The sequence below is a fragment of the Panthera tigris genome, chromosome C2 (genome assembly GCF_018350195.1).
Source record: "Panthera tigris isolate Pti1 chromosome C2, P.tigris_Pti1_mat1.1, whole genome shotgun sequence".
In the NCBI taxonomy this organism is placed as follows: Eukaryota; Metazoa; Chordata; class Mammalia; order Carnivora; family Felidae; genus Panthera; species Panthera tigris.
In genome coordinates, this window is record NC_056668.1 from 105,308,546 (window position 1) to 105,325,642 (window position 17,097).

General features: G+C 34.4%; 1 protein-coding gene across 5 annotated transcripts in view; it reads right to left on the reverse strand.

Annotated features, from left to right (window-relative positions):
• Window positions 1-2,551: 2,551 nt before the first annotated feature.
• Window positions 2,552-17,097, reverse strand: part of MLF1 (myeloid leukemia factor 1) — a 36,424-nt gene continuing 21,878 nt past the window's right edge. For 2 of the 5 annotated variants that reach the window (XM_007086263.3, XM_042956452.1), the window contains exons 3-7: window positions 9,885-9,968; window positions 8,439-8,567; window positions 6,580-6,739; window positions 4,643-4,781; window positions 2,552-2,673 (exon numbers count right to left, since the gene is read on the reverse strand). In XM_007086263.3, coding sequence (XP_007086325.2) covers window positions 2,568-2,673; window positions 4,643-4,781; window positions 6,580-6,739; window positions 8,439-8,567; window positions 9,885-9,968 — 618 coding nt within the window. In that variant the 3' untranslated portion in view covers window positions 2,552-2,567. Of the gene's footprint in view, window positions 2,674-3,829; window positions 3,893-4,642; window positions 4,782-6,579; window positions 6,740-8,438; window positions 8,568-9,884; window positions 9,969-17,097 lie in introns of all 5 variants that reach the window. The other 3 variants (XR_006207548.1, XM_007086264.3, XM_007086265.3) reach the window with 3 other exon arrangements.

Below are 17,097 nucleotides of genomic sequence, written 5' to 3' on the forward strand. Positions count from 1 at the left end.
CAGATATGAACATTATTACCAAATTGAAAGTCCTAATACACTGCAGTCAGGGTCTTGGTCACACTTCAGTAGAATTTCCAATTTGCCCTAGCCCAATCAGCCTAAGACCACTGTCTTGGTCCATTCAGGCTGCTACGATAAAAATATCATAAACAGTCGGGGTGCCCAGGTGGCTCGGTTCGTTGAGTGTCTGACTTCAGCTCAGGTCATGATCTCGCAGTTCACAAGTTTGAGCCCCATGTCAGGATCTGTGCTGACAGCACAGACAGAGCCCGGAGCCTGCTTCCAATTCTGTGTCTCCCTCTCTCTGCCCCTTCCCTGATGGCACTCGGTCTCTCTCTCTCAAAAACAAATAAACATTAAAAGAATACCATAAACAATATATTGGCTTATAGAAACAGAAATTAATAGAAAGGGAAAGGGAGCTCTCTGTAGTCTCTGTTATAAAAGCACTAATCCTATTCATGAGTCTGTACCCTCATGACTTAGTCTCCTCCCCAAAGCAAGATCTCCAAATACCATCATATTGCCACATTTAGGGCACCATCTGATTCCAGTGTGCTCCTGCCCTGCCCTGTAATAAAGGATAATGGAGTCATGAAGGCAGAGTAATGAAAACCTATTACTGAGACTGCCAGGTACCAGGAAAAACTCTAATGTGGCAAGGAGCCTAAGTAAGCAACTTGGCCTTATTGTCAAGGCCACATTCACCAAATAGTTACTATCTTTCCATTCCCAAAAGATCCAGGGTTCCAGAAAGATCAATTGTCATCCACAAAGAAAAAATAATATGAACTACAAGCTACAGAGAACCTTCCTTCCTATACTGGTTGGCCTCAGCAGTATATGGTAAAAATAATTCTGAAAAAAAGCGATTTCAGCATCATGTGAACATAAAGAATTGACATTTAATCTCCATATGTCACATATTTTTACAAGTGGCCCCTTATGAAGCACTGTGGCATAAGAAGAAATATATAATTTAATTTTTATTTACTTTCTATGGTAAACAAATTGGGAGGAAAAAAATAGGTATGGATGCTCTAATTGCTATATGATGTATAAAAGTTATACTGTTTTAATGTATTTATTAAAATGTGTTTTCATACTTGAATATAATGATTAAAGTTATCACCAATGTAAGATTTAAGCAGAAGGAGAATAATTACAGTGTCGATTCTATTGGGATTTTGCTCTATCAACTGAATTTACGCAAAAGTGTTATTTCGAATTTATGCCTTATGACAACTTCCCAATATGTTATATTATTAGTACACTAAATTACGCATAACAGGAGAATGTTAACATCTTTAATACACACTCACTTTTTGTTATAAAAATGAATTGACATGTATGCATCTTATTTTGGTAACTAATTAAAAGTATGAAACACCCTGACTGATATAATACAATCAGGAGAGCATAAGAACAATCACATAGGTCTACTTCCAAAGTTAAAAAAAACAAGATGTTAAGATTATGAAGTGATAGTGGATTTTCTGTTCTTTTTTTCCCCCTTGAAACAGAACTTAAGAGTTAAGATTTTATATTCTCATAAACTTCAAATCTAACTTCTATAAAAACAGATTAATGTTTTAATTCTAGAATAAAAGAGCTAAAGCTGAATTTTTAAATGGTATAAAAGGGAACAACTGATTTACTAAGTACCTTGCTCAAACACACAATCTCCTGTCTAAGAAATTTTGAGACAATCAATCATTCAAGTTTACAGAATACCAAATGCATTTTTCTAAATGTCACAAAAGGCTGAATAGAGTTTCTCCAAGGACACTCCAACTTCAGAATGTTAACTGTGGAGACAGATTAAGCTGTTTGTAGGAAAGAAGAGCAGAAATATGCTACCTTAATAAGTTAAAGAGAAAGGTCAATATAAAGTCTGATGAATGTTAAAAATGTAATCTAGAACAAAAAAGAATATACTATAAAAGAAATTATAAGCCTAAAACTCATATATATTAGCAATTTTAAATCTCTTGAAATTCAGAATTGATTATTTTTCATGTAATTTATGAAAATAATAACTAATTTCTCATAAAACAGTACTAGGGTGCTTTGCTTTATTTTTTTTTTAAATCTTTAAGCTAGCTGGCTACATAACACATAAAATTTGATTTAAATAATTTTATCTTTATTAACATCACTGTAGTACTGTTAGTGAAAACCAAGACTATTTTTTTTACCATTTTACTTTCTTATAATTAATACATATGACAAAACTAGTTCTAAATTCAATCTGGAACATATAAGAGAACACATAGCCAATAGGAAGATAACTGAGAAAGCAAAATCAGCTTTAAAAATCAGTATGTTTTAAAATAAAGAGTTTTATAAAAGTTTAGCAACTTACTTAAATTGTTGAAAATCAAAGTTTTATTCCTAAAGTAGGGACAATATAAAGCTAGCACTTCCAAGATCATTCAGATATCAGAAGAAAGTTGTTAAGTACAGTACTGATTTAACAAGGGATTGGTCTTATGTGTATTACCCAGCACCATTACTTTCTCTGTTAAAACAATCAAAACTAAACAAATCAACTGCAAGCCTATTTATTTTTTGTTGATTTTCACAGGTGATCCTTTGATGTTGAGTTTGTCCACAAAAACATTTGATCTTCTTCCGTGTTCAATGGCTGGACTTTGATGAGGTTTCTCCCTGAGAAATATAATATGAACATTAATACCATTTTTTAAATGGCCAATGGTTTACAGTTCAATACAAACATGATAAAACCACTGTAATTTATAGAGAGTTTTATCTAAAAATTCAATAATAGCTTTCAAAAACACATGGGAGGGGTGCCTGGGTGGCTCAGTTGGTTGAGCGTCCGACTTCAGCTCAGGTAATGATCTCACAGTCTGTGAGTTCGAGCCCTGCATCAGGCTCTGTGCTGACAGCTCAGACCCTGGAGCCTGCTTCGAATTCTGGGTCTCCCTCTCTCTCTGCCCCTCCCCCACCCATGCTCTGTCTCTCACTCTCTCTGTCAAAAATAAATAAACATTAAAAAAAAATTTTTTAAAAAGCAAAACACATGGGAGACTATTTCATTAACATTTAAGAAAGCAACAGCTACTTTCCTGAGATGTTATCCGACATGCTAGCCACTAGCCACATTATTTAAATTTAAATTAATTAAAATAAAATAAAGTTTAAAATTCAGTTCCTCAGCTGTCTCAGCCATATTTCAAGTGTGGTTTAATAGCCACATGTGGCTAGAGGCTACCATATTGTATGATATAGATACATAACATTTTTGTCATCACAGGAAATCATTTCAGAAAGTTCTATTAGACAATACTAGTTTACAAAAAATGCCACTGATGGGGCCACAGATGTAAGATCATCTATAAAGAACATGTTTTCGGGGTGCCTGGGTGGCTCAGTCGGTTAAGCATCCGACTTCGGCTCAGGTCATGATCGCACAGTCGGTGAGTTCGAGCCCCGCGTCGGGCTCTGTGCTGATAGCTCGGAGCCTGGAGCCTGCTTCAGATTCTGTGTCTCCCTCTCTCTGACCCTTCCCCGTTCATGCTCTGTCTCTCTGTGTGTCAAAAATAAATAAACATTAAAAAAATTTAAAAAAAAAAAGAACATGTTTTCTCTAACAGGGACCTGGATTTCATAATCATAATTAGCACTGTAAAGTTTTTATCAACAAACTTTTCAAAGTGAGACAAATATTGTCTAAAAGTAACATGGGAGCAAATTTTCTATAGAAAATATTAGGGCTCTAAGTTCCTAAATAAGTAATTTAAAATAAAAGATGCTGGCACATGACACTCTGCACAAGGCTTCAGATTTACTTGGTACCCACTTGTCCATCGCTGGTTCTGTGAAGCCCTCCACCTTCTGCAGCAATTCTCCACTCTCTTATGGCCTAGAATAGATTTCTGTTTTAAGGCCTGGTGAAGCCTCTCTCTCTCTCTCAAGTGTAATTTTAATAGGAATTAGGTGCTGTTTTCCATTTTTTCCCCGGAGAACCAAATTAAATTCTAACTCTACCATACACATTAAATGTACAAAAATCTCTAATCTTTAAGGTATGGCTTCAGCACATTTATATTTCACAGCTATTCCAAAAGGTAATCCCAAAGAAGGCTAAAGTTTTTGAAAAATTCTTCCAAAATATCTAATATCTAATACCTAATATAGGTGCAGATATTGTTTATTATACAAGTGTCTAAAAATGCATTTGCCATTGACTTGTTAGGGAAGTTTGTTAAGCCTTTCCAATAGAGCCCCTCTCCCCTTATCATATCTCTAGACACCAATATGTTCACCTGGCATGAAATATATGACTCCTACTCTATCTAGACTAAAAACTGTTTTACAAAAATAACTATAATATATCACACTTCCTTAGAAGGATTTTAGCCCCTATCTTCTGAGGCATAATTTGCTAATGAGTTACTAGGGATACAATCTTAAAATATTATTGGTTTTTAGACACAAATTCAAATTTGTGTGGCATACTCAGATATAATGTAAAATTATTATATTCTTCACAAAATATACTGTTGATATAAACAGATGTTAATCAAAACTTCCTTATACAGAGGTAAAATTTCATAACTTTTCTTCTAATTCTTCTTTAAAAAGCACAATTTATTTTAGAAATAACTTTTACCTTCTTTTAAGTTCTCGGGAGCCTGAATTCTCATGACCGACACTTCGCATCCTAGGGTTTTCCACATGGCGCCACTGTCCCGCTGGTCTGTACTTCAAAATCTCATTCTGCCATTCATCATCAAAAGCGTGAGCATCACCTACATTAAATATCAAAATAAAGGGGCAAGTATTAAGATATCAATTGTCAGTAAATGCTTTGTTTCCACATACTTGATTCTGGCTTTGTGCTTCTATCATCTAACCTCAAGATAGATGCAGGTAAGTGCTCCAAATATAAAGGTCTTTGACTCAGGGTAATACTTCCTTTTTTGTTTGTCCCTCTTTTATTCCTATTGACAATTTGGTTATTGACGATCTGGTCTTTCATGCATCTGCCTGGATATCATATTATTCCACCCAATGGACCCTTTGACCAAATCATACTGATTCACAGTCTTTTTTGGGGGGTCATCTCCTGGTGAACATGCTTTTCCTCTGTACTTGGAAACTCCTTCAATAACAAGCACTTCCTATTAACCTCATCATTTTCCTACATAACTTGGCCTAACACACAAGCTTCTGTTGTCAGTTTCCTGATAGGTTGCACATCTTGACTGTCAATTTATGTTGTTATGAAGTAGGTAACCTGACTTTGATAATAACAGCTGTTAAATGGTAATACTGTTCTTCCAGATGGCCTTTATAATGTATGTGTTCGTTCACTAAATTTTTCCTCAACATGTTAATTATTGTGAAATACTCTTCATATGTTTAACTATGACAAAACTACAAAGGTTAAAATTTAAGAAAGGTTAAGATGTAACTTCCATCTCATCGCCGAAGAATAATTTTATCAACCCAACCTTAAGAGAATTTCTTTTACTAAAATGGTAATTTAAACCCTTTATTAAGACAAAACACTTTTTGAAAATGCTTTTTGAAAATGAGAGATGAATATAACCCAAAAACTACAATGACAAGAGTTAGGACACTGAAAGGACTTAAATGCATTGAAGAATGAATATAAAATCTAGAAAATGTAAAGACTTATTTGACATATACATGATATACTATCTAACAGTACAAGGAATTAAAATCTTATCTATACAAAACTTCAAGTGTCTGCCAGTAAAGAATGGTTTAAATAAAATATGGCCTATTCAAGATAAAACTTTTAGGTAACCATTTAGAATATTTTTGAAAGACAACATCATAGGTAATTGCTTTCACAATTATAATGGTGAATTAAAATAAGCACAATATAAACTAGACAATAAAATACTAATTAAAAAAAGTTTATGTGTTTATATATACATAAAACTATTAAGAAGAAATATAGTAAAACAGTAATAATGGTTATTTGAGGTTGTGATTATAGATAATTTTAATTTTCTTCTTTCTTCATTTTTTTTCCAACGTTTTTTTTTTTTTTTTTTTTTTTTTTTGGGACAGAGAGAGACAGAGCATGAACGGGGGAGGGGCAGAGAGAGAGGGAGACACAGAATCGGAAACAGGCTCCAGGCTCTGAGCCATCAGCCCGGAGCCTGACGCGGGGCTCGAACTCACGGACCGCGAGATCGTGACCTGGCTGAAGTCGGACGCTTAACCGACTGCGCCACCCAGGCGCCCCCTTTCTTCATTTTTTAAATATACCCCAGAAATATTAAAAAACTCATTTTGCCTACTGACAGTCTTACCAAATGACAATTCAAAAGATTCCATTTCCAAGTATAAAACAAAAAATAAGTAACATTACCAAAACCACTATAAAAAACAGATCTACTATGAAACAATGAATACACAATTTTATTACTTTGATAAGGTAGTCCATACACGTACTATTCATAACCTACCTCAAAAGGACATCTTATGAAATGTTTCTACAGAAAACATTCAAGTTCTACCAGTACAGCTGCTGTTTTAAGAGGAAGAATGCTACTTTCTGTGACAACTTACTTTCATTCATATTGATGAACTCTTGGTTGACCTCTTCGTCTCCAGTTTTGTTGTTCTTTGACTTTTTAATGACATGAGCTCTGTCGTGAAGATGATGACCAACAGCCATTTTTTCTAGTCCACTGTCAGAATCTCTCAATGCTCTCCTAGTTTCCTTTATCTATAAAAGTGAGTTATTATTTAAATATATATAGAATATTTATAGTTCTAAATTTCTCAGGACCTCTTTACCTATAGAGGTAATACCATGAACCTACAGCTGCAAAAATACCGGGTGCTCAGTTCCCCTGCTAAGTTGCAGTGAAACTGTGATAATAGTTCTCTGATATTTCCTGGACTGCTCAAAATTAAAATGTCTAGGGCAAATAGAACCAATATAATCTAACCTTTTTTTCTAAATTGTAATCAAATATTAAAACAAATAACTTAATTATATAAAACTTAGTGCCTTCAACACTGTCCTTAACAATGTAATAGTTAGGAGTACATGCTAGCATTCCTACAAATAAAGGCAACTAATTATTCAGTAGTCATGTTGATGGGCTTGAAATCTCATGGCTCCTACATATCAACTCTATGGGTCATTAGAATATTAGTGATAGCCAAAGACTATTAATAGTAGCATGGTTTGCTGTAGGATGTCTATAAATAAATTGCTTACATTTAAGATGCATGTCACTTATAGCAAGTTAAAATGAAAATGTCTGCCCTATGGCAAGAGCATCATTAAAAGGTATGTCTTCATATGTAAGAACTAAAAAATGAACTACTCACACCTATTAAATAGGCAAACTTAATTTTTTTTTTACTGTAAGTACTAACAAGGAAGTGTAGAAATGGGAACTCATTATCAGACTTTCTGGGAGCCAACTGTTTTCAATCGCTGTGTGATAGTAACTTCGTAATTTCTAGGTAAAGATGAAGGCACTCACCTCCTACAAACCAACAATAACATTCCTAGACCTTTTACACAAGGAGACATGTATAAAGATAAGTAAGAGAGAAATTAGAAATATCTATCAACAGAAAAATAGATTCAAAACTGTGGTATATTCATATTTTAGATAATATATAGAAGTCATAAACAGCTGCACGTATCAACTCGAATAAATCTCAGAAGCATTTTACTGAGCAAAGTCAAGTTGCAGAGGACACACGCAGCATGAACCCATTTATATAAAATTTAGAAACCCGTAAAATAATTCATTATATTGTTTTTGAAGCATACGTGAGTAATAAAATTGTAAAAATATACATCAGAAAAAGTTCCAGATATAGGAAAATGGTTCTTTTTGGGGGAGAAAGTAAAAGGGAAAAGGAACCAGGGAGGGATGAGTGCATGGAAACTTAAACTGCATCTGTAACATTTTTGCTTAAAAAGAAAACAAAGCAAGAGACAACGTAAAGCAAATAGAGAAAAACTTTATGATTTAACTAAACTGAGTGGAAGGAATATGGATATTTATTATATTATTTTCTATATATTTTCTGTACACTTGATGTATTTTATGAGTTAAAAAATTCATTTACTTCAGATATAAATTAAAAATTGACACTTATTTCACAAAACAAAGACTTTTTTCAGGTCTACTTACCTGGTCAAGATGTAAAGGTAATAACAAACATCAATAATAGAAATTTACATGAAAAAGGCACCTGAGGTGGGGATGGGGAGACAAAAAATTGCCTTAAACTAAGGAAAGGCAACTAGCATTACTGTTTTTCACAGTGATATGTGTCTTCTCCCCCTCATCCCTACTCCCAAAGAACTGTATCAAGCTTTAATAATTAAAATATGACATAGGTGATGTATCATTCCAAATTTTATAAAGCTCCAAGAATGCTCAGAAAATACTTACTCCTCCTGGAGCCCTACGGGTTTGAGTTGAGGCCTGGAAAACCTTTGGTGGTTCATCTCCTACTTTGGAATAAGTCATAATTGAGGAAGAACTAAATGAATGTTCATTTGGATCCACTGAAAGGTGACCCTAGAGGTAAGTATAAAATGTAAATCCAGAGAGTTTAGTCAAATATGAAGACTTATGTCAGAGGATTCAGGTAAGTAACAATACTAGCTAGACATTCTACTAAGGCTATGGTGTATCCAAATGGCACCTCCAGGAAGGTCCTAATCTCCTTCCATTGTAGGTACCAATTTTCACTCTTCTTGTGAGGAATAATAACAAGTGATTCACTCATAGATCCCGAAGTCTTTGAGATCACAGACTTGCAGCTTAGATTTAAATATAAATGCTGTGCCCTGAGGCTTATGATGCTATTATAGTTAGTGGTTGACCCTTGTGTGTAATTTTGCCAACAGTGAACCAACTAGCCATATACCAAGAAGTTTTACACCTCCTGTGGGTACCAGATTGCTAGATTACTAATGTCATTAATAATGCCCTAGATTTGGACATTCTGAAATGATCCTTAGATTCTAAACTGGATGACTAAAATAATATGAGTCTTCTTCATCAATATGAAGTTATTATTTTTTTTTGATGTTAATAGTACAAGTAGAAAAGTAAGAGTATTAGTACTAGCTTGTAACTATTTGGATTGCATGGATCTAATCCAGTGCTTAACATCACTCCTAAAATGTCTGTTTTCAGTTTTTAAAAAAAACAATACAAAACACTAAAAATTTCCTAGGTGCTACAAATCCTTTTAAGTAGACAAGTTACAAATAATTAAAAAATCTAAATTCATATAAAATTTCCATTTACAATAGTGACCTTCAGCAGAACAAATGTTTTTGAGGTTGTTTAATTTTGAAAGTTAATTAATGATATTTTTCAAACTCATAGTTTGTAAAATCAATTTGGTAGGTTGTGACCAGGATTTTTAAAATATGAACTAAAACAGAAAATATTGGCACACTCTGTAAATAGTACGATCATTTTCTCGCAAAACTTTTATTTCAGGTATATTTTTATAGTACACAAGTATTGTGTACTGGGTCATACTGTAAGATATATTTTTCAACCACTGTGGACCATGATTAAAAAAAAGTTGAGGGACGCCTGGGTGGCTCAGTCGGTTCAGCGTCCAACTTCGGCTTAGGTCATGATCTCATGGTTCGTGAGTTCGAGCCCCATGTCGGGCTCTGTGCTGACAGCTCGGAGCCTGGGGCCTGCTTCAGATTCTGTGTCTCCCTCTCTCTCTGTCCATCCCCCACTCATGCTCTGTCTCTCTGTCTTTCAAAAATAAATAAACATTAACAAATTAAAAAAAAAATTGAAAGCCATTATAATATGGGTACCAATAACTGAAAATAATGTTCGCATCAATTTTTTAGTACTTACAAAGTTTCTTTGTAATTCCTGCATACTGTTTCGCATATTTAACATCATTCGGTCCATTGCCTGAAAAGGGTTGACATCTGTACGCTACAGGATATTAGGAAGTATGTTATTAACTATATGTACAACACAAAAGAAGCAAATCAACCTTCCCAAAACAGCTGAAATTTTTTTTTCTTGATTTTTGCAGTGGGATCTCATGCAGTAATCGACCAGGCAAAGATAATTTAAGGACTATACAAAAAAGTGATTTGTTAAGGAAAAAATGGAAGCATATATACAGAATCCCAAACAACCAACATATAAATAATTAGGGAGTTGCAACACTATAAATTCATGCATACATACATGTATATATACATATACACACACATATATAAATACATGAACATATACAGATAAACACACATTCATCAACTTTCTCAAAACACAATTTAGTTAATATTTAAATGCCGAGCAGTGTCTGGGCTGGGACAGGTCTAGAATATAATAGTTTTCAAGTTTTTCCTTCCTCCCTCTCAATACATCAACATGCAAATAAATAAAACTTGGGTATAAGATACCAATGTCACTTCCACTAGTACAACACAGGTGACAGAAACTGCCTGAGGGTGCAGGCTGTCCTTACATCATAAGAGGATCCAAGGGATAGAGATTAATTCACTCTACTAGTAGGCCTAGAATTTGCCACCTACCATGGAAGGCTCAGTAGGGCATTCCCTTGAAGCATGACATATGCTTCTTTAGAATAATTAAGAATTGCTCTAGACTAGTGGTTTCTCAGCCAAGATTGACTTTGACTCTCTGGGACATTTGTCAATAATTATACTCATTTTTGTGTGTCACAACCAAGGAGGTGTATGACTGTCATCTACTGAGTAAAGGCCAGGGACACTGCTAAAATCCTACAAAGCATAGGACAGTCCCCTACTCCCTAGAAAAAGAATTATCTGGCTTCAAATGTCAATGGTGTCGGGTTGAGAAGCTCTGCTCTACAAAAATCAGTCACTGATTTTAGTTTTTATCACTAGAACACTCACCAGAACTTAAAAAATGAAGCACACATTTTAGTGTGTCACCCAATGCATTATTTACTATTATAAAACAGAAGTGTTTGATTCAAGGAACTTCTCCACTTAAACGGGAGTCTTCTGAATCCTGTAAGGGACTATAGTTTAATGCTAGTATTTCAGTCCCTCTGGAGATTCTTTTGCTGTATGCCAAGCTGGGACTCAATAAAGAATCATCAAAGGCCTGTCTCTATCTCTGCCTTCCATTGGGTTTTTATTACTTGTAACAATGGGAAATAGATAGGAAAACTAAATTCTTCTTTAGAACTTGCACTTATCACATCAGGGAACAAAGACACATTTGTGAGATACTGATACATATATCTTTGGGTACACAATGCGCAATCTGCGTTTCAGGGATTCAACACAATTCAGGAAACATTCCGAATATTTTGTTTCAACACCAGGTTGAGAAATCAGGGCTGTATAAAAGACAAAATTCATGAGCGTTAGAAGGACTAGCCCAAGTAAGAAGACGAGAGGGAAGAAAAGATCAGATGTTTGGGTACATTCTGCCGTTTTCTCAATTCACTGTCACATCAGCCATTTAAAAATTTATCTGTACTTGCTGTGGGGTGGCCCAACACCTTGGAGTGACAAAAAGTGGGGGGTACAAATTAGAGCTAAGATTCCAGTGAGCTCCTAAGGCCTTTGGGAACTTTGAACACATGCTCTTCTCTCTGCCCTTAATGTTTTTATACTGGCTCTCAGCATATCCTCTCATGATTCAAGTATTACCTCCTCAGAAAGGCAACCGGTCTAAAGTAATCTCTGCTTCACCTTCCATCTGTCACTATATCATTACCCTGCTTCATCTCCTTTAGTGTACTTCAAAGTACTTTATCTGAAATTATTTTGTTATTTATTGCCTGTCTTCCTTCTATAGAAATAATTTCTGTGAAGGTAGGGTTATCTTCTCTGTTTTATTCACTACTATATTCTCAATACTTTCAAAATAATTCCTAGCACACCGGAAGACTCCCTAAACATTTGATGAATAAATGAACAAACTATCTCTAACTCAGCTCAAACTCATATATTCAATTGATACCAGATAAATTGTAAACCAGATAAACTATTGCCTCAAATGCAAAATATCCCAAACAGAAATGATCCTTTGACCACCCCTGTTCTCTTATCTGTTCATATGAGTATGAATGCTCTGTTCCTTAGCTCAATGGCATTCCCATCTAGCTAATTTCTCATGTCAAAAAATGGCATAATACTTTCCTTTTCTCTCTTTACTGTTCCTTCAACACAAGAAATCCCCAAGTTCTACCCATTCACCTCTTTAACTCTCTTTCAAACGAGATTATTTCTCTTTATCACCACGGCCATTACCCAAGTAGAAGCCATTAGTAATATTTCCCAGAACACTTTAACAGCCTCCTGGCCTCTCTGTCTCCACTGTGGTCCCTTCTAGTCTTTCTTTCCCCTATAGGCACAATAATCTTTCAAAACTGAGAACCTGACTCTATTGCCATTTTGGTGAAAATTCATCAACTGCTTCCTTATTCTTCAGATAATATCCCCAGTTCTTACCAGCACAAAAAGAAGTCCCTGATTACCTCCGTATCTTTATCTGTATCTACTCTCCAACTCATGCTCCAGGGCCAAGTGATCCTAAACATCTTTGAGCTTCCTAGCTAACAGGTCTTTGCACATGTGTTTTCTTCTGTGTTGAACACCCTTGTTCTCCCCCTCTCCCTGCTTTTCCTGGCTAACTCCTAATAATCCTTAAGGTTCTGGAAATCTCTGATTAACTTCCACCCCAACACCACAAAAGGTCTAGGTACCAGGCTTTTTTCTATCTGTGCTTCCACAGCACGCTGAACTTCTTGATCATTTTACTGATAAGTGAGCAGTTATAGCACAGAGTTAATTTGTTGTTTGTCCCACTAATAACTCTGGTGAGGAAGGACAAATATTGTATGTCAAACTTTAAGGAGACAAAGGGCTAAAGTCTAAAAAAGAAAATAAACAAATTTTGCATAAGAGCATAGATGCGTCCAAAGGAAATGTTCTAAGGTCATGCTATTCTCTGCTACTCCTTAGACTGCCTTTAAGTATGTTAGAAACTAGCATCACAGAAAACAAAGAAATAGCAGAAGAAAAGCTGGTTGCAGAGTAGCCATACTTGGACATGGGAAAGGAAAAGCAGCACGAGTAAGTTAACAACAGAGTGCTAGAAAAAGCAGCCAATCTGAGCTTCTGCAAATGTGCTCTTCTAGCTACAGTTTGGTACTTTTTTATCTTTTGGAAAGTCACCACAGCATATGGAAGTGTCCAAACTCTCAAACACAACTATGGGGATCCCTTTTGTAAATCAAATGAATATTCATCTATTAAAATGCATTTTTTCTCTTTGAAGACTGATTTTATTTATGTTGATATGACTTAATTCAGAAAAAAACATGCCTGAACACTCTAAGATCAACACATGAAACAGGTTTCAGTACAAATTCTAAAAAGCCATTTTGAAATTAAGTGAAACTGCATGCCAATTCACTTTGCTTGAGTTAATGAAAAGTACTTGTCAGAAAATACTGCTAAAATGGTTTGTGTCTCATGATACGAACCATACCACCAAAACTGCCAAAAGGCATAAGAGAATTCATTACCTAGGAAAAAAATCCAATTAATTTTGGTTATGATATGTATAATGATAATCCCTGAAAAAGAAAGAAATATACTACATAATCACATAGTTCTGAGCTGATAAAATTTTTAAACCATTTAATAAAAAATCCTCAACATAGATTTTAAAAATTACCTGCTTATTATTGTTATTCAACACCATATACCACTCTTAAATATGACTGCTATATACTATTTACCAAAAACCGTTGAAAGAAAAAGTCTTTGTTATAGATTAAGACAAACATTTCTCAAAGGAAATGCAAATTCACACCAAAGGTATAATGATTAAAGTATCATCTTTCCTTTGCTCAACTATTCCATATTTTTAAAAGATGAGTTGGGGCGCCTGGGTGGTTCAGTCGGTTAAGCGTCCGACTTCAGCTCAGGTCATGATCTCACAGTTCATGGGTTCGAGCCCTGTGTCAGGCTCTGTGCTGACAGCTCAGAGCCTGGAACCTGCTTCAGATTCTGTGTCTCCCTCTCTTTCTGCCCCTCCCTGGCTCGCACTCTGTCTCTCTCTCTCTCTGAAAAATAAATAAATATTAAAAAAAAAAAGATGAGTTAACCTACCTATAACTGATTAAAAATAAGCAATTACCTACATTAATAACATTTCAAAAGATAAGTAGAGACATTGGGCAAAAAAATTAATGAGAATCTCCCAAGAACTAATATATAGAATAAAAAATATAGACTTCAGAAAGGATCACAAACACAGATTTAAAAATATATAGGGTCTTTGATAAAAAAATGTTAAGTATAATAAATGGAATTATCAAAATTAATAGTTCACAAATTGTATTCCTTAGTATGTACAGATAATTAAAAATAAAATTTAGGCAGATAAATATAAAAATTAAAAATTTTCATTACTTGGAGGTTTCAAATATTGAAAGTAAAATTTGAATTTTTGGGTAAATGGTATATGTAAGGTTTTACCATCATTCAGTGATAATTTTCTCCCTATGTAAGTTATGGTGAAAAATAGAGAAAATGTGTACTTATGTTAAATTGTATAATAAATTATATCGGATGATATATATGTATACTATATATTTAGAAGAGTAATCTCCAAAGTGCACTGAATGCACAAATAAAATTTCTCTATTTCTTTTCATTTCAAAGAAAAATATTAAATTTTTTTTATGTTTATTCATTTTTGAGAGACAGAGACAGAGTGAGAGCAGAGGAAGGAAAGAGAGAGAGGGAGACACAGAATCCTTAGCAGGCTCCAGGGTCTGAGCTGTCAGCACAGTAGCCCTATGCAGGGCTCAAACCCACAAACCATGAGATCATGACCTGAGCTGAAGTCAGATTCTTAACCGACTGAGCCACCCAGGCGCCCCTAAAAGAAAAACATTTTAGATTGACTCTGGTGCCATCACTCAATCTAAATGTCTGATGGTCACATGTCATACCTTGAATTATAAATTGCTTAATTAAATATATTTACAGATTAAATTATCTAGTTTTAAACAAAACTAATCCTCCCAAAATGGACAACTGGCTTAAAAATATCCCCATAGGAGCACCTGGGTGGCTCAGTTGGTTAAGTGTCCGACTCTTGGTTTCAGCTCAGGTCATGATCTCAAGGTTCCTGAGTTCGAGCCCAGCATAGGACTCCATGCTGACAGTGCGGAGCTCGCTTGGGATTCTCTCTCTCTCTCTCTCTCTCTCTCTCTTTGCCCCTCCCCCATTTGCTCATGTGCTCGCTCTCTCAAAAATAAACTTAAAAAAAAATAAAAAATCCCCATAAAATTATCACGAACTGAAGAAAATGCTAATAATATAAACAAGAAAACAGCATAGTTAGCTTCACCTACTTTTGTAGGAGTCTCTGCTTTCTTCATAAAATGGCTGATAGAGATGACAAATGTCAAGAAATGGGCCAAAAATTAAAAAAAAATATCAAGATGTCTAGCTGAAATGTAGATTTTCATCTACTATGCTTAAAAGCAACAGCTAATGGCTCACTGCTTAATCAAAAAAATTTATAATTTCATGAGAAGAGAGAGAAGCTTAATATGAATTTTGATGAAAGTTCAAATGGACTAGGATAGCTAGCATGCTCAAAAAGCCTACTGTTTTCTTGGCTGTGCTCTTTTCAGATAGTAGCAGTCTTTTCCATCTTCTGCAGTCAATTTTTATTTGTTCCTACCTTCACATATAGTTATAAAACACTGACTTAGAAAAGTTCAAGCTGACAGAGAGGTCTTTTGTTGCTACTGTTTGTTTGGTTTTGCTTTAATTAATTTATTTTTGCTATTACATTTAGTCTTCCACACTTAGACATACACGTGTCAAATATATACACCCTACAGGATATAAGGAGAGCCAATCCTCACCAATATAAGTTATAAAGGCACACACACAAAAAAATGAGTCTTGGCTAAAAGAGAGGCTAAATGTTCCTTGGAAAAATCTGCTGTAACCAATTTTATAATTTATAATTATATTACAACTTATAAATTGTAATATTTTAAAAATTATTACTTCCCTAGGAAAATACTCAGTACTCTTGGCTAGCAAAGGATTTCTATACAGTTTGAACAACAAAAAGTGGATTGGTATTAGCATTCTAAGATAGTTGATAGGATATAATGTCATTCTCCACTGGGAATAAAATTGCCACTTCTTCCTTCTTCTATAAAAGCTACAAATAGCTCATTTATGCACATACATACAAAGTACTATATACAGCCCTATTCTTGTCTTGCTATGGTTATAGCAGATATACAAAATATTTCAATGCTCATATGAAAGATAAAATTTCAGAATGTGTTAATTGATTTTCTCTGCACTCCTTGATAATTTTTCCTTTGATCTTAATTTTAGACTTTCATAGAAACTGATAACCCTAAAAGTAAAGTATATATATATATTTAAAATGTATGTTACATGTATATATTATTTATATATTTAAAATATATTTATATATTTTAAATGTATATATATTTATATATTTTTAAAATATATATATACATATATATATTCACTAAATGAAAAAAAACAAATTGGAATAAAAGTAATATATATTGGAATAAGATGAAAAAGAATGTGAAATTTTCATTTAAATGGTAAATGTAGGAGTATCTGGGTGGCTCGGTCAGTTAAGGTCACTCTTGGTTTCAGCTTAGGTCATGGTATCTCATGGTTTCGTGGGTTTGAGCCTGCACTGGGCTCTGTGCTGATGGTGCAGAGCCTGCTTGGAATTCTCACTCTCCTTCTCTCTGCCCCTCCCCTGTTCACACTGTCTCTGTCTCTCTCAAAATAAATAAATAAACTTAAAAAATTAAAAAAAAAATGGCAAATGTAATTTTATCCTTCAAACCCCTTGAAATATTCAGCCTCTCTTTTAGCCAAAACTTATTCTTTACTACATATTTATAATTTATACTGGTGAGATATGGCTCACTTTTTTCCCCCAGGTTGTGACACATATGATATGTTTATATCTAAGTATGAAAGACTTATGTAATAGCAAAACTTAATTAATAGAAAACAAA